General features: G+C 31.2%; 1 protein-coding gene across 1 annotated transcript; it reads right to left on the bottom strand.

Annotated features, from left to right (window-relative positions):
* Window positions 1-160: 160 nt before the first annotated feature.
* LOC139485800 (von Willebrand factor D and EGF domain-containing protein-like) lies at window positions 161-22,185 on the bottom strand. Its single transcript, XM_071270448.1, has 19 exons — window positions 22,010-22,185; window positions 17,540-17,740; window positions 16,630-16,818; window positions 15,991-16,053; window positions 15,243-15,607; window positions 14,731-14,834; window positions 13,533-13,848; window positions 13,050-13,135; window positions 10,668-10,746; window positions 9,296-9,493; window positions 8,061-8,263; window positions 7,110-7,446; window positions 6,526-6,681; window positions 5,786-5,981; window positions 3,305-3,495; window positions 2,101-2,361; window positions 1,669-1,693; window positions 1,288-1,405; window positions 161-464 (listed from the first exon to the last, which is right to left on the bottom strand). Exons 1-19 carry the CDS (start codon window positions 22,074-22,076, stop codon window positions 305-307), a joined length of 3,315 nt encoding a protein of 1,104 aa, XP_071126549.1. The 5' UTR covers window positions 22,077-22,185; the 3' UTR covers window positions 161-304.
* Window positions 22,186-22,299: the final 114 nt, after the last annotated feature.

Genomic DNA, 22,299 nt, shown 5'->3' with positions numbered 1-22,299 from the left:
GGGCGCACGGACGGGGGTAAAACAAAACATTTAGTGCCCTTAGTGGACAAAACAAGATACCCCAGTAACTTTAGAGCACCTCATTTTCCACTGTATTTCCGTACTAATTTTCTCTTCTTTACATTATTATCTATCTGTTCAAACAACATAATTTATTAAAAAATTAAATAATACATTTTATCACGGACAATAACAGTAGAGTAAACACATATATTTATTCAATAAACATAATTTTGGCACATTCATTAGCGTTTAAATACAGCAGTGATACAAATTGCACTGCAATATCTGTTATGTAGGTCAGCTACTTCCATCCACACTTTGATTCATGGAAGTCAGTTGTAGATTCAGATCGGAATTTTTCAGATAAAAATATTTGTTCAGATGTCAGAAAATGAGATTTTGGCGCAGTCTGTCGTGTTGTGTTTGGTAAGCTCATTGTTGAATCTCTTATATAAGACTGCCTGAAATGAAAATAAAACACACACTTTTAATTATTTTTTTATCTTAATTGTAATAAGCTGAAAAAAAATTAAGAGACATTTTTTGTCATATTATATTTCCGTATAAAATCATCAGCTATGACAGCACATGCTACCCGTGACAATGTCGAAATAGTGCATTGAAAAACAAACAAAAAGGTTGGTATAACTCTTGAATTTATGGTTGTAGTATATACAATGTAGTTAAAAGAATTGAAAGCACCCGTTTATAATGTTATAGATTGGTAAAATTTGATCCTGTCCTCATTTTTAATACGAAGATGTACATGGACATACAAAATGTGTTTTGGTAAAATATTTCCATTTTACACACCAATATAATTAAAAGGTTAAAAAAAACTTGGACGCTGGTAAATGTTCTAATGCTCCATTTTTTTTTATTTTAAAGAGTTCACAAATTACTTATCCTTAATTTAATTGTCGTATGATTAATTTGGTTGCAGATTCATTTTTTTTCTTTTCATTCACATACTTTCCAAACTAGTTTGTTTTGGAAAAGATGAGAAAAAAGTAGACTCATTGTTACACTTTTATTTGCCAACAAAGGTCTCAATTCCATCAACTTGGACAATATCCTTTATAAAAAAAATGAATTCGAAAATACCTTCCTATTTGAAAGATCAGTTTGTACCTTTAATTTCTTATACTCTATCAAACCAAATAAAAAGAGGCATTAAACATGATTTGCATGCCATTTCTAACTTTGATTTCATACAATAATTTACTTAGTACTTTCTTTTAATACAATTCTTATTATATTCTTTGGTTTCATACCATTACTTACTTTGGTTTAAGCTTAAATTTAAATATAAGTACAGCGATAATAATCAATACAATGACAACAGCTGCAACTACCAGTACAATCATCAAAATTTTCGTCTTTGATTCATCATCTAGGGGTTCTGTGAATTTATTAACAAAATGTTATTTTACTGTATTTACATGTACAAATAAGTAAACAACTATATTACTATTTTCAATATATATAAGTTAAAAGATTGTTTTTTTTTTCTTTTGCATTTCTCATGAGTATGTTTCTTTTTAACAGAAATTAAAATATTTTATGCGATAGGGTGTTACTGATAGAATACAACCCATTTATTTATATGTCATACTTCAACAAATAAGCCAATTAGGGTTTATGCATAAGTAATGATTTACTTACTTTCAGCTTGAACAGGGCAAGTTGTCTGTAAAATAAAAGATAGAACGAAATGTTATTCAATACATGAAATAATTCAATAATGCAAGAGAAATTTTATCTTAATTTGAAGTCGTAGTTTTATAAGTGAAAATCGGATGGTAAAATGAACCATGCTTGCAAATTTTAGAACCTCTCTCCTTGTTTTGTATATTTGTACATTTGTAAATATTAAAAATAGTTATTGTTGTTATCTTTGTATCGATGTCATGCATTAACTTTATCAGAATAACGAAAGAAAGAAATTCAGACTTTCTATTTTTTCGAAGTGTTAGCGATTATCTTACTGGACAATTTATACCTACATTAGTACTCTAAACGTACAATTTTTTTCCCACATTTCTCATAGTAACATATATGACAACTATAACGTATAATAGTGATATATTGACTTACCAATTTTTCACATGATAGAGTTGTTGTGTTACATTCATAGCATGTAGAGTCAAAAACGATACTAGTGAGAGGTTCCGTGTAATTCTCTCCATTGTTGGAAACTGCGATTCGGTATCCAGTTGCAACAATATCAAAATCTGTAGATCTTTTTTCTCTTGATACAGGCATGTTACAGTACATGAAAAATGAACTTGCATAAGTACCAGGATGGGTAAATGTATCTCCCTCTTCAAGCAATGTTGTGGTGCCGTTAGATTTCAGCTACAAAAATACAGTGAGTATATTATAAATTCACATTTAATTTAATGAATCATTACAATCTGAATTGATCATTCGTGGCCAAGTATATTTTTTAGAACAATTTCTATATCAGTAGATAAACTATTAAAAAGTGTAATTATATTCTTTAATATTTGAATATACATACTTTGACAACTATTTAGCTTATATAATTACATCGACATGCATAATGTATCTTGTTTTCTGTGCACATCCAACTAAGGACACTCTTTAACATTGTGGGAGATAAAAGAATTCAGATAAAAATCGTTTCTTTGTTTCCTGTTTTCGTTGTTGTTTATCTTTATTGCTGATCATTTAAAGGATAATAACTCAGAAAGAAGATGATTTCGTCTATTTCGTCTTAATTGTAGATCTTGCCTCATTGATAATTTTATCGTTTAAAGTTTCTTTCTATCTTAGTTGATATGGTTTTTAAGATGAAAGGCAAACATGAAAAAAAAGTTAAGTTGACTTTTAATGGCAATACCTTCTATTAGACATTGCCTGATAATTTTGACGTATAGTTGCTTAAACTCAACCTTATAAACATGTTTTGTTTTATCTCCGGTCAGATTTCTTCATTTAAAACGGTTTTCAAAATAAACAAAACTTGAATTTCAGTCCAAGTACAAATAACAACAATTGATGGAAAATTTGAGTCTTGTCATTTAACATACATATTGAATAGACTCATCTTCACGTTTACCGGTTTAGGTTAATAGTGTGTTTTGGTCTTATCGTAAAACTCAAATGTGCAAAATGGTGTTAAAGATATTTTTGTTTTACTTACTCTTAAAAGTAAATATTTGCTAAAGATACATTGTACAACAACATTGAAAATTAACCTTGGTTATTTAACATGCTGCACTTTATCCGATGCAAAAACTATTACATTAAATACAAATTTATGTTTCAAACTTACAGACATTGAGGTATATTTGCATGATAGACCGGCTCCGTCGATGAAGTCATATCCAGGAACGATAAAAGTTCGGCATGGTTTCTTCGATGAATCACATAGATCTTCAAATGCATTTCTGATAACTGTAGGTGATTGGGAGGTTGTTATAGAACACGATTCTCCAAAGTACCCATTGTTGCATTGACATTCTTCTGTAATAGATAAAACAATTCTAATCTTATATTAAGTCTCATCTACTAATTGTTATTGTGTTTAATCTAGCCAATGTAATGACATAAGTAATTGTATGTGTCCGTTTTATGAATGACTAATTTGGTTTTTCTTTGAAAGAATAGTTTATCACGACTCAAACTGTCTTAACATGTAGACAACTAAAATTTGACCTATGTAAATTTCATGTACTGAAATAGTAAAATCCGTGGTTTACCGAATACGGTTGGTAACCCTTCTGTTCATATTTCGCGTATGCAAAGCATAGCTTTTAAAGAATAAAAGTGTCGCATGGAAAAACATGAAAAAGACATAGAATGTTTAATACAAGACTACAAAATGTCTCTACTAGCTTTTCGAAATTTTTGCTTTTCGAGTATTTTTTAAGCAAATATAGAGAGATAAAAACAATCTATTTTCATATGCGATTAACATTTACTGGGGAATTTAAATATGTCATTAATGGAAGAATGAATTTAAACAGTCAAACCAAAAAGGAGTCAGGTAATCGAATTCGCAACATTCTTTTGAAGATTAATCCACATGATTTTTTTTATCGAATTGTCCTTTTTAATTATCATTCATCAAAATAACTATTCCTAACGCTATTTCGAATTTAGATTAGTTTTGTAAACAAAACATGCAAAACTAGAATTTCAAAGTTCTAAGTACTAAGTAATTGTAATGTGTAATTCAATTGTAGGTTGCAGTTCAAGTTGCCCTACGGGGGTGTCGTGTTTTGAGATTCTAAAACTTAAAACTTTATCAGGTAAACTGTCACCAAACTCGATCGAACAGTCTTGGCGATGTCTTTTTGTTTTACATTTTGCCATCGTATACACAGCTACTTTTTTATAGGTACTATTTCTGTACTAAAAATATGTGGCACGGGAAACCTACTTTTAATATTAAGTACTATTTTGTTACTTTAAAATTATTGTAATATTTAGATACTTAGTATTGTACTAAATATTTTGATACAGATATAATACCAACAGTGATAACAATATTCCATGAAAATCAAAACTTTAAAGAGATTTGAAATGGAAAAACATTCAAAATTCTGAAAATGTAACGGTAGTAACCAAACATCTGTAGTACCTAAATTTCAAGTACAAATAAAGTACTGTAAAATACAGGTACCTAAATATTACAATCCTTTTAAAGTAACAAAATTGTACTGAATATTAAAAGTAGATTGCCAGTACTACAGATTTTTAGTACAGAAATAGTACAGAAAAAGTTCATATGAAAAAGTAGCTGTGTACTTATTTGAATAGTAAAATATAACATATTAAATAAAGGCAACAGTAGTATACCGCTGTTCAAAACTCATAAATCCATGGACAAAAAACAAAATCGGGGTAACAAACTAAAACCGAGGGAAACGCATTAAATATAAGAGGAGAACAACGACATAACACCGAAACGTAACACACACAGAAACGGACCAAGCATCAGACAAAACACCACGAGAATAACAAATATAACATGAAAACCAAATACATGAATTTGGGATAGACAAGTACCGTGCCACATCTTATCTCAATTTCTCAAAAATAAGAGAAAACACAAACGACTCAACGTTAAAATGCAACACACACAGAAACGAACAATGATATAACAATGGCCATCTTCCTGACTTGGTACAGGACACTTTTAAAGGGGAATAAAAGTGGTGGGTTGAACCTGGTTTTGTGGCATGCCAAACCTCGCACTTTAATGGCAAAGTTAAATATAACATTGAAATGACAACATAATATTACAGGACTACAATACAAATTAATAGAACATATTAGACAAAGAAAAACATGATTAATAGATAACAAAAAGCATCAGGTTTAAACACAAATTATATAATACATAATAAAAATAGCAATATTCAGCGTTTGTAATCTTTGACGAAAGGAGTTAGAACAATAGTTTCGTATCAATTTATCTAGATTTATTAACGGGAATTTTATTAATATATGTTGTTTAAATCATTGGTACTTTATATTGAACCGATGATACCATTGGTGACTAATAATCAACCTACGGTGAATTGAATAAAGTGCTAGACATAGAATACATCGCTATATAAATTGTTCAGGTCAGTGCTTTCCTGGCGTGACTTTATCGGTTTGGCTCCAGTCCAAAACTTTACTAACCAGAAAAAATAGATATGTAATAATAACAATTTAACTAACGCTGAATACTTATGTCTTTGTGACAATATTTTAATACTTCTGAAAACAGAAAATATAAGACTTGATTGTAATGCCAACTTACCATCTATACAGAGTCCATTGTTAGAACAGTCATCTGGACATGTCGACTCTTCAATAATAGAAGCGATTGGTTTGTCTGATCCTGTAGAATTTGTACTATTGGTGACCGTCAGTATTTCTAGTCGTTTTGATTCTTGAAGACATACACTCGCAAAGTTTCTTATTGTTACTTTCAACCAACTATCCCCGCCAGTAGACTGAAAATGATACATGTTGATATAAGTCAAAAAAATAAATTACCTGTTAACAAAACTTAAATTTTTTTTAAATATTAAGATTATACTTCAATATGAATACATTACCTTAGCTGTACTTGGAAAAACTTTGAGGAATTTGTTATCCTTAATGCTCTCCAACATCGTACTTTATTTGGCTTTTTAACTCTTTGTATTCGAGCGTCACCGATGAGTCTTTTGTAGACGAAACGCGCTTCTGGCCAAAATACAAAATGTCAATCCTGATTTCTACGATGAGTTTAATTCATGTATAGTAAATGACAAACAGATCATTTTCACAAACAGTCTCAAACGATCTGGAAATCTATAGTTTGTATGTAATGTGCAAAATCAATGTCCATCGAATTTAATTTGATAATTTATGTTAACCAAATTAATGCGTCTCAATATCAGGTAAAGGTAAATGAGATATCAATAAGTCTACACCACAGTAAATCTTTGAGGTCATTCTTTGTAAAAAAGTTTGATTTTTTAATGATTTGTAGGTTAAAAGTTTAACACTTACCTTTATATCTTTGATGCAGCCGTTGATGAATGGAGTTTTATCTACATAAGGAACATACTCAGAGCAAACATTGAAAGCCGGTGCCTTTTCAAAATGATATCTACAATGCTGTTCTGCTAATGCTTCCGTCCAATCATTTTTCCATTCTTCTGTCGTCTATAAAGTATAAGCAGCAAAATGTTATTTTGATAATTCGAAAATAATCATAGAATGTATAACGCGAAACAGCTGTCGTGTCATAATAAGATAATTATACTTTATTGGAGATGTTTGTTTTATAAATCAATAGAATAGTTCTACAAAAAGTGTAAATATTATGTTTCTAGGAGGCATATGCATGTACATCTATGAACAATCATATTAGCAGAGCTCTGGTTATTATGACACCGGAAGGGGGTCTGTGTGGATGTAGGTCGAAAACAAAGCAAGGTGCATATATAAATAATACGAGTCATATTCTAACAGTACAGCTATATATTCCCAAAGGAGAGATATTATAAATATTCAAAATCACATTAAAAGCTTAGTTTTGATTAGCATTCTTCGAGTCAACTTAGGAACAAAGGAATAGCAAAATATCTTACTATAACTGATGTCTCATCGTCAGAAACCATAGGATAAGAAGGAGGTTCATAATCAGAGGTAGATCTCTTTTGCCTTGCTGCTTTTTCTTTATAAGAGGCGGACCTCTTTTTCCGGGCTACTACTGTTGCACAATCAGCTGTAAAAACGCCTATGGCCGTTTTTGTATCTCTACATGGTTTCATGGCAGCTGTCAAATCACAATTGAATTCTGGACTACCATGTGGGTAGACATCATCGGGGGAGACACATGTGCAATACTGCTGACCATTATATATTGTCTCTTTTAACTCTCCGTCAGGGTGAAACAAAGTCTCGTCAGTGTAAGCACCTTTAACTCTGCAGTACATAAATTGGTAGTTTTATAAATCATTATTACTTTTTTTATTTTTTATTAGAAATGTAAATATTAATTTACTATACTCATGACACATAAACTTTACACAATAAATAGTCATAACAAATGTCAAAAATACTTCTGTTTCTGAATTTATCTATATTCATTACTTTGAGGAAAATTACTTGGTCATTCTTTATACCTCATCTATGCATCTTCGAATTATTTGGTGTATTTCTCTAAATATATTTACATTCTGTATACACCGTTCAATTTGTTAACAGAAAACCTGATATCACCCACGAATTTGATGGGATTCGTTGGTCTAATACTTAGTTCATTGTTTTTTATTTTCTATATTTTTCTTTGTCTTTTGGCAGTTTTGGTTCAGATTTTAGTATGTTGAGTTTTTTTTTTGTGGTTTTTTTTTTTTGTTAGTTTGTTTCTTTTGATTTTGCGTTGTCTATATATCATCATCTCATGCAATTGGATACAACTTTGGTTTCTATCTTTTCTCTTTTGGGTAATGAAATGATTTAAAGATATTACAATTTGTGTTCACATGTACATATTGAACAATAGATAATAGGTATTGTTTAAACTATCCAATACTTACTGCCATGAGGAAGCAAAAGTTTTGATATCTGTTACTGGAGCTAGCTGATCTCTAGGTATAAAATCATCACTCGAATTACCGTTGTAAATACCACACAGACCTTTTGTCATACCCGTATCTAATACTGACGGTATAATGTTAATGCCATCTACATAGCTAGAACCATAATTGAATGTGACTTTTGTTCCAGTAGGGAGAGTAATCTGTGTAATACACAATTAAACTTGAAAATTTATAAACAATAAAAACAGCAAAATCAAAACACAAGTAGTTCAATGAGAATGATACACATACACACTCTGCGTCACACCAAATGTTGTCTTAGATCAATTATTGGTCATTTTTCTGAAATAAACGTGAAAACCTAAATTGTCGGTTTTTGTCTGATACTACATAGATACCAACTGTGTACAATTATCTTTTCAAACATCTCATTAATACATTAAATATTATAAGTTATCTACGTTCATATCCGTAGATATGAATATTTTAACACCCTGAAGTACCCCAGTACACCATGAGGCGTAGCCGAAGGGTGTACAGGGCCCTGAAGGGTGTTAAAATATCCATATCTACGGATATGAACGTAAATAACGAATTTATCCCCGGTCTTAGCCCGAATCGGGCGAGTTTTATGGAAATTCGGGTACAAATCGTAACGCAAAAAGAACGTTTTTTTCATTATCTCAAAAAGTTTTATTGAAATTTGGAAATTTTACATATTTTTTATGGGGTGTAGGGTACTACCTTTGGTAGAACCCTACAGGTAGTCAAATATAAGACGTTATTAATACGAAGACAGAGAAACTGGATTTAGTCAAATTTGGCGCTCAATTTTGTGACCGTTACGCCATAGATGGTGTGACGTCAACGTGGGTAATTTGCATAGCTAGGTCAGTAGTCCCATTCCTTGAAAATGTGGCAGTCAAGTGATGCATTCAATGAAATGAGTGTAAATAATAGGCATAACAGGACAAAATCGTTAATGAATTAAATATTTAATTACAAACATCATGGATAATCTACAGAATTCAATATTTCACAAGGAGCAATCATGGAAATAAAACTTGCGTGAAGTTCCCCGGGATAATGGTTAGCAACGTCCGGGGATATGGGTTAGCAACACCCAGGGGCTATGGGTTTTGTAACGACGTGCGTTAACCAATCAAAATCCTAGATATATACTAAGCCGGGGATAATACATAATGTCACTATTGTCCTTTGTATATTCTTACCGAAAATGTAGTTCCAGATTTTGTTACTGTGAGACTTTGGTCGTCACACAATCTTTGAGTCATGTATCGATTCGTCTTTCTGTGGCCTTTATAATTTGTTTCACAGTAATTAGCAACGAATAGACTGTCACCACTTCTAACGGCAATACCACAGTTACACAGAATCAGAGAAGAACACTTCCTAAAGTAGGCGCTAACCTATAAATAAAATAAAGTAGACAAAAAGTTCAGAACAAATATCGAATTCACCCGTTTACGAATAACAAATTGCCATTTACTTTGGGAATACTCGCTTAGAATTTTCCTCGAAGTCCGTTTTTTTTTTTTTTTATTTTACTTTTTCGTGCATGTATCTGCCTAGTATATACACCAACGTGCAATGGCATCAAATGCACAGTTATAGAATTTCTATTATCTATTAATGATGCAATTCGATATTATTATCTAATATTTCAACATGTTCAAGGTTTAAAGGCATCTGCCTCATCATATGTCCTCAATTACCAAACAACTAAGTTTTCAAATTTTTTTTCAAATAAAGTTGACTTTGATGTTGTAGATCTTTTTCGGGAAATGCTTTTCCTTACGTTTTTACGTTATGATACATCCTTGACTTTTATATGTTTCTAATTGAGTGTTAAGGATGCAGGTTGGTCCAAATAACCAGGTTGAATGCAAGAAATGTATCAAATCTGTTCATGTCAGTTCAATTTATATCAGGAATATTTTGCTTCTTGTTTGAATTTGGCAGATATAGAAAATAAAAATATATTGAATAACTACGCAGTTAAAGATTTCGTTTACCAACTTTCAAGTTAAAGTATTCATAAACATATGGAGCAAACAAAGGTAGATCAAATTTATCAAATGTATACCTTCGTTTAAAAATTAAGTATAATTCAGACTGAAAACACTGATTTGTTTTGTGAGTCTTTGTTTACTCCTTGGTTTTGATTGTTATTGTTTTTGTGCTTTTGATGCAATTTGGTTTTGTGAGTCTATGTTTACCCCTTGGTTTTGATTGTTATTTTTTTTTTAACTTTTGGTGCAATAGATTTTTTATCGGATGTATCTTTACATTTTACAATATTCAACCATCACGTATATAGAATTCCTGATACTCAACACTTTACAAAACTTGTTATTTACCCTTTTGGTAACGTTGTGCATGGAAAATTAGTGACTTTTCTTTAGCCTTATATCCGCTCCACCAATTTTCCAAAACACAAGATCTAAAAATTACTGTGTTTTGAGGGTAAAAATTGACACAATATATTTGTAATAATATATTTATTGTTCCCAAGTGGTCAAAGCGTTCTTGCAAAAAAATAATACGAAAATGTTCTATATTAATATTATTCTTTCAAAATACCTGAATTGGCAGACGGTCGTGCTTGTACATAATGTATTCACCTTCTGTTAGTCCTTGGTGAAGCTGGAGTTCATAGTATCTAAAATTGAGTATTGTTTTTAAATATTGTACAGAAAATGTTTGCGGTAAAGTATATAATGATGCTTTGAATATCCGTAGCATTAGAGTATTGTATGTTCCTCCCCTAATAAACCTTTTCAACATCTCTCGACACCTATAGTTGAGAACGACTACGACATGTAAAATGTGAATGGTTGTCTTAAAAATTAAAAAAAATTAAATCATTATTGATTTTATTACTTTCATTGACAATGATACAACTTTCCCACATAACATGGATTTTTTTTATAGTCTATTATATATATACATATATATTATATATATATATAAGAAGAATGATGGACTTTAAGTCTTATTTCATCTTTTGAGACGTTGAGCTTCTAGCTGTCCTGGTAAAATTTGGAAAATGAAATGAACAAAGCATGCTAAATTGTAGTTACAATTTAATTAAACAATTTCTTATGTCTATTGACAAGGGTTGCACAATGTCTATTAGTTTTGGCCTGGGGTGCCTCCATAATGTACCCAATACTTTGTATATTTTTAATTCACCAATTTGGTGTTCCACTTGAATTCTGTATTCACCAATCACGCTATTAAATTTGCTGCTTTTTTTCTCCAATGTTATGGCTTACGATTAATTTGAGGTGTTGTAAATGATGTAACTAAAGGATGACGATTTGGATAAACTATGTCTCTTAGGAGAGCACAGTCCTCCGGGAAATGCAGCCGACCATTTCTTCGTATTTTGATCCAAATTATCCCTTATGTATGGTCATAGATGAGATATAAAAAAAAATCTTAAGTACGAAAAAAAATGAAAAAGGTACAAAACTTTGTTCCGCAAATTGGATATAGAGAAACAACATGAACAAATTCTGACCCGGTGAAAACAAAACAAAACACAGCAATGACAGTGTATAAATATAAAATCAACGAAATTTGATCAACTTCTTGTAAGAAACCAAAAGGTCATTTTCAGGAACAGGGGAAGAACACTATGACGAAGGGACAAGGTATGTTGTTTTCGGGACCTCAGCCGCTGGTCTCCAAGCCCCTGCTTAGCACTGACCATATTGTTTTTGCAATGTCAACGAGCTCTATAGTATTAACTAACAACTTGAAATATGAATTCCATACGCATGTATGTAAAAAAAATATGTACTGCTTAGATGTTGTAACACTAAAACGAAAAGTTAATTATATTTTTTTTTCAAAATTCATCATGAAAACATCAACTTTAATAAATATCTTGAAGCGGAGAAGTCCGCCGTTGATAAAAAAAAATAGATGTGAAATTTTCCTTAGACCTTCAACAAATCTATCTGTGATTATCCATCCATAAATTGAATACGTACATCAACTAAGGTGAAGACCGGTTGAAAAATACCAATTTGGTCGTGTTCACAAGTGTGATACGGACATATTGACAGTCCAGTATTTACTGTTTTACAAATTTTGAAAAAATTCATCAAAACTTTTACACCAACAAATTTATCTTTATTTTCATGCGGCAAATATTTGGTAAAATACTCACATAATCATAAAATTGAAGAGAAAGCGTATCAGGATGCAGAATGGTTGCTGTATTTGTTTTAATAAATTCAACATGAAATGTCGTGTAAATACATACAAAATAAAAATATTATATGACAGATACATATATTTATTTATCTATTTGGTTGATATATATTCTGAAGCTATATAGTCAAGACAGTATGTTACGTAATGATAATCATGAAGGTTTTGTTTTTGAGACGACCCTTCCATTTTACCTGTAACCTGTAGGAGTCATTAGTCGGTGTCGAGAGATGTTGAAAAGGTCTAATGATAAGGCTTGTCACTGATGAGGAAATAGTATTTATTATAGCTGTTGGGATATACGTTTCTTATAAAGGTAAAAAAATACTGTTTTGGTGCTTTATGAAAGCAAAACAATATATTTGAAGAGAAAACAAATGTTGTCAGTAAAATATTATACCAAGTAGTTGTACCTAATTTGGCCTACTTGTTATATTTACATCGTTGTTAATTCTGATTTGATAGGATCATGACTTCATTAAAGATGCTATAAACCAAAACGTTAACTAAACAATGTGGGCGAACTGGATAGCAACAAAGAGCAAAACACCTCCAGCATACTGTCATAGGCGGGTCAGGACCCCAAAATAGAATACCATGCATACATTTCTTTCTAGAGATTAAAAACAATTTTCTCGCAAAACAAAATATCCAAAGGAAAAAGGAGTTGGTCTTTTGCCAAATGCGTCATGTATGATTATATGTTAGAGTTTAAAAAGACTTTATTTAATCTGCACTTACTTCTGATCGAACGTCCTCATATGGGGATCGTTTTGTGAGTAACAGCTTCTACCTAATGTCACAATATCTTTGTCTTTTACATATACCTAAATTTATACCAAACATAATATTATTCACGAAAAGAATGAAACTTGAAACGAGGATTATGTCCATTATACATAAAATTTCATTTTTATTCATTCTGTGGTTGTTGTATTTACGTATCAACATGTACTATGTAAAGAATCAGTCTAAGCACTTTTGTGATCAAATTATGCTAATTCTTTAACAGATAAGTGCTTTTGGCCTATATAATCCATTTCATATTTTCATACCTTTCTTACCTTAATTTGAAAATGAATCGAAATAAGTTGACGAGATATAGATAGTGAACTATTCATCTTTTGTGTTATGCCTCATTTCTTTATTACGAATTTACAAAAAATATTGATCATGTTATCAAAACAAGGTTGTGGGTGATGAACAGGAAAAACAATACTTTACCTTAATATCTGGAAGGTGAATATTTTTCCAATACAATGTGCGAGGTTCTACTTCATCTGAGTTGTAAAGTCGTAACAACACAATTCTGTCAGCAACATTAACCACTAGATCTGTTTGACCCATTATTTTGATTATTTGTTTTTCCTGCCAGTTACTGTGAGAAAACTTGATTCCACATGTTTCGGAGTTGAATATTATTCCGTCTTTTGTTATCCCATTAATACACTCCTCTCCATTTAGTTGATAATCTGGTACACCATTTAAAAGAACCAACACACAATCATTCTGTTTGATATTGTCTATTCTATTTTTTTCTCTGAAATTTTGTAGACAAAAATCAAATAGAACAGGGCGAAACGTAAAGTTAAGGAAAGATTGAGAGAAACAACTAATTTCTACAATGTACTTGAATTTGATTTCCATTATATAAGTATCGTCTTTTTCCCAAAAGCTGAAAGACGATTATCGTTTTTAACATCAGAAATATCGGTGTGAATCAAATCGAAACAGTGAGTTGGCTATTCAAAACAAATTTGAAATAGACCATTGAAAACAAAAAGATCTAATCTCTGTGCAACATTTAGCTAAAGCCATCTGTTTCTGTAATTATATATCTTTTTTTAATAGTTAGATATCTGTTAGTTGTGTATATATCCCAAAGTACCATATACATAATATTTCCTGTAAAAAGAAGATGTGGTATAATTGCCAATGCGGCAACTCTCCACAAGAGACCAATTGACAGAGAAATAAACAACATTAGGTCACTGTACGGCCTTCAACAATGAAAAGGCCTTACCGCATAGTCAGCTATAAACAGCTCCGAATGGCAAATGCAAATCAATTCAAACGAGAAAACTAGTAGACGTGGCCGTGTACTTAAGGGAACTTAAGCCTTGGAGTTTTTATTTTATAAGCATTGAATGTTTTCAAGGAAATATGTTCCCTGAAATCGGATACACAAATTATAATTGTTCTTTTGTTCAATACATCATAAGTCCTGAGACACTATCGTTAATTAAAATATTTCATTGTTCAATACGGTCAATTCAGCTTTTAGCTTAATTGTTTACAATAAGTGATAACTGTTACAACCTAACCATGTACAATCTTTTATTTACGATTTTTTTTGTACAGATTAATTTAGTTATTCGTCTTTTTCCTCTTTTTAAAATTTTATGAAAAATATATGACGTACTCATTTTTTGGCCAAGCGCATGATAAAGGCATAGTAAGTTCTGCCGGTATGTGTAACTCTTCTCCCTCAAAAACTTGGTAATCTGTGGAAGATGATGGATCGATCTACAAAGTTAAAGCAATTCATTCAATCCCAATGTTATGTTTAGATATACCTTACATGTTCTCACATTTGTAGACCTGAGTTTTCATATATGCATGTACAAATAAAATAAGCATATTTTAAGTCTACTCCCTTTTTATAATTTTTCAAATAATTGTGCTTTTGTGGGTATTAAACATTGTAACGTTACAATAATAATACAACAACGCTATCATTAGAGCCATTAGTATGACAGTTGTTTCCATTCTTTCGATGTGTTTGAACTTTTTAGTTTGCCATTTCATAAAGGATTAAATTTTTTAAGAGGGTTGCTTTTTTCCGTTTTTTTTTTTGTATTTTGTAAACTACATATTTTTCAATATTTTATTAAATCACTTAACTTCAGCTTATTTCATACAAATTATGCAAACCTTTAAACCTGCAAAAAACACGTCTGAAGTGTGTTGTGGTCCATATGTTCCAAATCCCTCTCCTCCTACTTGTATAGCACACTTGACTATCATATTAGGCTTATAAGCCGATGTCCAGTGTTCTTCTAACATACGACCTAAACCAGCCTCTACATCTGTTTTTGACAATCCTTCCACAATGGCGTCTTTCATCTCAATATCATTGATATACCATCGTGTTTTATATTTGTATCCATCTGTTAGGTCATTTGCATGACATTCAAAAGTTGCTTGACTGTAAACCATTAATACCCCAAACTCACTGAATGCCTCTTTCTCTGTAAGAGTAGCTTTAACAAACGGTGTCACTTCTACATCAGGAAACGCTAAAGAGAAAAAAAATCACATATATCAAATGCTCATTCAAATCTAATAAGTAAAAAAAACCTAACAATGCCATCGAAGAAAAGTGAAAAAGACAAAATTGCCAACAGGGCCACAAACATAAGATAGAATATATGGATTCGGCAACACGAGTTCCACCACAAAACCGGTGATGAATCAAGTGAACCAGAACATCATGTTCAATACAAAACATTGTTTCAAGTCGACGTTGTTGCTAAAAGTAGACATGAAAAGATAGAAAAACTTTGTTTTAGCACAAAACATGTTAATCAAAACAAATCAATCCTTAAAATTTCATTTGAAAACAGTAATATAGTGTTAACGAAAAACTAAGTTTTAAGCTAATGAAACTTATGATACATACTGTCACATCCTGGTGAGAATCCGTTTTCAGATGTCGTGCCATTTTCACATGGAAGTTCTTTACCTAATAATATTTAAAAAGGTAACATTTATAATTATTGACACCGTTCTATGGTTATGCAAACAGATCAATGAAAATTATTTTGTCTAGTGATTAAAACAAACTAAAACAAAATTAAACTAGTTTAGCAGTTTTTGAATGACAATTACAATTTCTAATGGCAATAATTGAGAACCAAATGATTTTCATACATATTTTGTAAACGGAACCTTAACTGCTAGGATGTGATAAGTAAAGTATAAGGCAAAATTATAGTTAACATTTTTAAGAATTTTAAGGTGATACCCAACACTTTCACTAAAATTAATTTGGCTCGTTTAATTTTCATAAAATTTTGACAAAGTATTTACTTTGACTCTTTAACAGAAATATACAAATTTCAAAAATATTGAACCAACCATTTTACACTGGTTATATAGCAGTTTGACAAACACCAATTTTGATCACTGAGAAGCCTAATATTCCCTTTACAACACAACTTTATTAAAACGTTTAGCTGACTTTACAGAGTTATCTCCCTGTAGTATAAGGTACCACCTTAAAAGATATTTTTTTAACAAAGTGCGTGATAATTCTTACCAAAACAGTATGCTGACGTACATCCACCCGTTATACCTTTGAGGAAATAGACATAGTACCCATCACAGTTTTTTATTTGGATTTGGTATTCTGTATGTTTACAATTACCATCATAGTTGGAAGCAAATGCTGTTCTTGTAACTGTGACACCAACAGCAGGATAGGCTTTCTCTCCAGCAGGTAAATCATCTGAGAACATGAATACATATATTATTTCATTGAGGACGCAAAATACAATTTTTTATGTAGTTTTTAAGGATAATTTCATACAATCATTGATAAGAAAGAGTCTTTAAAACTAATCAAATGTATCAGGTGTATCATGTGTCACGACTGACGCATGTTTTGCCTTCATGTGACTCATCTATTAAGCTTGAATAAAAAATATTAAACATCTAAATTCAAGTTTGAACTGATACAGCATTGATAACAACAATTTTTGTTAACCTGTGTTGAAAATGGCTACGGTAATCTATGCGATAGGAATAAGATAATAAGTCTTTCAAAAATGTTAACTATAATGAATACTTAATTAAAACAATAAATTATCAAACTGTGGACTTATAGTTTAGTAAATAACAGGTCTGTTCTTGGTATTGCTCCAGACTATGTTTTCTTCTACTCTTAAAGAATTTTGAAGTATATAATATTATATGGCGTATATGTTTACGGTTAACAGAAATCTCATCATTGTGGCTCGAATAGAAATCGGAAGGTCACGAAGAAAGCCAGGCATCAAATAGTATGATCAAATTAACATTACGTATATAAATTGTTAATTTGATGGAGAGTTGTCTCATTGGCACTCATACCACATCTTCCTATATCTTTGTTATTTCTAGATTTGAGTGTTATTTTATAAACTAATCGTTAAATGATTATCGTTTTTATAACAGCTTTATCATCTCACCAGTATATAAATAGATTGGTTTGGCGGTATTACATCGTAATCCTCCTACTGGACATTCTGTTGGCATCAACTCTCCTGCACCACTTATAACTCTATACCATCCTTCAGCAAGGATATTATCACATATCTGTGTAGTATCCGTGGCAAATGCTACAGATCGCTGCCAGTCGTTTATATGTTCTGTTGTCGCACATGGGTCAGCTACGAAAACAAAAGAAAATCAATCAATGTTTTTCAGGATGTACACCTCTGAGGAGCCAAAAATTTCTAGAATTAAACTTTTTTTCAAAACCTAATTTTTGGGTTTATATGACTGTAAAAAAAAATTGGTGAAGAAAAAATCATATCTATGGTGGTTCACTTCTTTGTTAGCTATTGCCCTTTGAAAGTACCCAATTTTGATGATTTTTCCATTTTTCATCAATTTTAAACTATTTTTTTCTAAACCTAATTTTTGGAATTATATGACTGTAAAAAATAATTGGTGAAGAAAAAATCATATCTATGGTGGTTCACTTCTTTGCTAGCTATTGCCCTTTGAAAGTACCCAACTTTGATGATTTTTCCATTTTTCATCAATTTTAACCTATTTTGGGGCTATTATCATGAAAAAAAATCACAATTCCACAAGTAAACTGTTTGTCATACTTTCAGTAAAGATAAAGGTGACCAATCTGAATAAATTTGAATTAAAAAAAACTATAGGTGTTAATATAAGAAAGTTTTTTCTCATATTTTGATGCTTTTTTTTGTGTCAAATTTCCCATGTTATCAACTTTGTAAATTTATTATTTTTCTCAGTTTTAATTACAAATTGAAAATTTTACAATTTCTTTGTTATAAACGATTGAAAAAAGTACATATCTAAAAAATTGAAAAGAAAAAAAGGATGTGGGATGTACATATTTCTGGTAAAATCAATTTTTGTACATGCATCCCTCACCAATGTTCTCAAGGTTTTGGCTAAAAAGACTTATTTGATTGGTAATAAAATTTAAAAATGTGATTCCTCATAAACTACTCATTGGAAATACCCAATTATTCACAGGGTTTAGTTTAATTATGCTATTTATCGAATTCATTGCTATTTTCTACTTGTGAACCATGTTTTGGAAATAATTCCAGAATGAGGTTTCAATGAGACTGAATGAGACTGAAACGTCAGAAGAATACACCCTCAATTTACCTTGGCGAAAGATAACAATCGGGCATTCAAACTCATAAGTTTAAAATAAACTGCCAAGCTACATGTCCTCTCTTTCCGAAAGGTAGACCGTTTAAAACATTAAACAAAAATTGACTACTAACAGAACATTGCAGAACACTGAACATTCATTTAACATGTAATTTTAAATAAGAAAGGAGCTACATAAGTTTTAATTATACAAAACGAGACGAAGGTACTAAAGGGACATTATGAACTTCAAAACTGAAAGAGATACTGCCAACGCCATAGAATGACCTTGATTTGCAGTTGTATGAACCGTCTTAAATTTGAAAAGAGATAAGAGTGTTTGTTAATTTGTGTTGAAGGTCTCACTATTATAATTTGAAACGAAGAACTGCACTGTGAGCGCTGTTCCTTTGCTTTGTTGTTGTTGTTGTTTCTGCTGTGAATATATTGATTTTGTGTCGTGGGTAGATACCACATGTCCTTTGTGTTTTTATTAAAAACCAACGTACAGACAACAAATTCCTTAAAACATAACATCATAAACTTAAGTATGAAGAACCCGAATCAAATCAAAAGAGCGTGTTAGACGATGAAATGGAATTGTCTTCAAACTGGGGTTTTTTTCAAATCATGTGGGTTTTTTCAAGATACAAATTAAAATAATCAATTTGCCTATTTATATGGTATCCATAGTAGATAAACCGAATGAAGGGTGCACAGTGTGATCTTCAACTGAACAAATATCATATGATGTATGAATAGGGAGTTCGGATTGTATAGTGAAATTGAGAATGGAAATGGGGAATGTGCCAAAGAGACAACAACCCGACCATAGAAAAAAACAACAGCAGAAGGTCACCAACAGGTCTTCAATGTAGCGAGAAATTCCCGCACCTGGAGGCGTCCTTCAACTGGCCCCTAAACAAATATATACTAGTTCAGTGATAAAGAACGCCATACTAATTTCCAAATTGTACACAAGAAACTAAAATTAAAATAATACAAGACTAACAAAGGCCAGAGGCTCTTGACTTGGGACAGGCGCAAAAATGCGGCGGGGTTAAACATGTTTGTGAGATCTCAACCCTCCCCCTATACCTCTAGCCAATGTAGAAAAGTAAACGCATAACAATACGCACATTAAAATTCAGTTCAAGAGAAGTCCGAGTCTGATGTCAGAAGATGTAACCAAAGAACTACTTACCTATGGACCCATTAGAAATTTATAACAAGGATATATAGTTGCCGAAAACGTTACAACTCCAATACACGAAGTGTCATATTGAGTTTCCAACTCCTACTGGACATATCAACGTATTTTTGTAATATGCAAAGCCAAAATGGTTATCACTTTGAGTTTTGCGAATATGCTACTCTCAGAATTAGCGTATTGTAACTGTAATACATTATTTGGTGATAAAAAAACCGACCAGACATAAAGCAAAAACATGCACAAGGAGCCAGAGTATAAATGAGAGAGAAATAATTCTTACTTTAAAAAAAAATCCTTAATTTTGTACAACCCTTGGATGGTGTAAACTTCCCCGAAAAACGTGTATGGTGTAATGGTGTTTGGCATATGGTGCAATGGTGTAAGGTGTATGGTGCTATGGTGTATGGTGTAAGGGGAATGGTGTAATGGTGTTTTAGGAATGGTGTTTGAGGAATGGTGTGATTTTGTAACGTGTGATCGGGAATGGTGTGAATGATGGTGTACGACATTTCATTGGTTGCAAACAAAGTTCTTTTTATTTTATATTTTCGTATTGTAAACATAAACAATAATAATAATCTTAATATTTGAAATTTAATTGCATTATGGGTAATTTCGGATCGTTTAGATATAATTGGGAATGGTGTATGGTGTAATGTTTACGGTGTATGGTGCAAATGTGTAACGTGTATGGTGTAATGGTACAAGGTGTATGGTGTAATGGTGTATTGTGTATGGTGTAGTGGTGTATGGTGTTAGTGGGAATTTTACACCATCCAAGGACTGTAGCAACACATTTCTTGAAAACTATATACCGTAATCATCGTTACTCGTGTCTTTTTCGGGAATGATCGAGTGTTGGTGATATATAAATATCACCGGAAAAGTTTTTAGGTATGTGTACAAAACACTTATCATCGACTCAATGCCCCATAATTTTACAGATGGTCTTTCATTATCAGAAGACTTGTTATCATAACCATAACATATAGAATTTCAAAATTATGTTAAATGTTAACCAGTGTTCTTTGTTTATGGCTAGTTGGTAAGGAGTTATCAAAAATACAGCTTACATGTAAGTGATCGGAAAATAACTCGAATAAGATTAAAAATAGTCATCTTCTTTTAAGTAATGGTGTATAATCTGATACTTAAACAGGAAAACAGTATTAGGGTAGACAACTCATATATAGAGAAGTGTTAATTTTTAAAAGAAAGATCAATTTCAAAAACGCAATATCTGTTCATTTCATTGGCAACTATCTTATCGATACTTTGTAAAACAAATATTACACTCAAGAAAAAGGTATCGGTTGTAGAAATTATCAGAACTATCAGAACATATCCTCGGAGTTTCTAATGGAAAGAACGAAAGATATAATTATTTCCTTTTCAGAAAAACACATGACCCTTCCAAAATGATTTAAAATGGCTACTAAACTGGCATGTTTAACGGGCATTGCACCATACTTATATTCCTTTGTTAGTTTTAGTTTTAAAAAATAAGAATTTTAAAAATAAGAATTTTAAAAATAATAAAAAAAAAGTCCATTCATCATATCACTGAAAAAATATTAAACATAAATATACAAAAAAGTGTTTAAACTCTTATTAATAATGTAACTGATTATATTCGTTAATTAGTTTTTCTTTTACATATGCCAACTTTTAATCAAGCCTGCATTTGAAAATACACTATTTGTTAAATCCAATCTCTGACGAAATAAATTTTAAATTTATGCAAAGACATAATGTTTATAAGTATAAGTTTTAAGTCTTACGGTATATAAAATAAAATCGAGCTATCTAAGACGAGCCTAACATCATAATATATAAAATGAACGTTTTGTATTAATTATAAGAGACTAAATGATCACACTATTCCTATTCGAAACAAATCAAATACATTTCATATAGAACATAAGTCCTTATTTTATTAATTTACAAAACTTTTCAAATATTACCATTTTCACTTCACTTTTTGTCTGTCACCATTTTAAAAGAGCCAATTGGTGTGTCTTAAAAACACAAATGAATATTAATTAATATTGTACGTAAAGTATAGTATTAATTGATTACTTGCCTGTTTGTATTTTAGGAAGACAAATTACTGCTGTGATCACAACTAGGTGTGTACCAATACTCCACATTGTTTTTAGAAATGCATATCCCTTGTCATGTGTGTTATACAGCCGTGAATTTAGGTATTATAAACAGTTTCTTAAATAGCACATATGCATTAATGGACAGCCAATAAGATTAATCTATGTAACTGTAGTATACAAATAGTTCTTTTGATTTAAATGTCCATGACGAAATATATCTGTCAAAACTTCTATATAAATTGGCTTACAAACAAGAAGTAAAGAATCT

The sequence above is a fragment of the Mytilus edulis genome, chromosome 8 (genome assembly GCF_963676685.1).
Source record: "Mytilus edulis chromosome 8, xbMytEdul2.2, whole genome shotgun sequence".
Taxonomy (NCBI): domain Eukaryota; kingdom Metazoa; phylum Mollusca; class Bivalvia; order Mytilida; family Mytilidae; genus Mytilus; species Mytilus edulis.
This window is presented reverse-complemented; position numbering and strand designations above follow the sequence as displayed.

Excerpts from the sequence above, each read along its gene's own strand:
- LOC139485800 (XM_071270448.1), bottom strand. The coding sequence starts at position 22,076 with ATGTGGAGTATTGGTACACACCTAGTTGTGATCACAGCAGTAATTTGT. Across the intron at positions 16,819-17,539 it reads ACCAATCTATTTATATACTG|ATGATTTACCTGCTGGAGAG; the intron begins GTGAGATGATAA and ends TCATGTTCTCAG. Across the intron at positions 15,608-15,990 it reads ATTCTCACCAGGATGTGACA|CGTTTCCTGATGTAGAAGTG; the intron begins GTATGTATCATA and ends TTTTCTCTTTAG.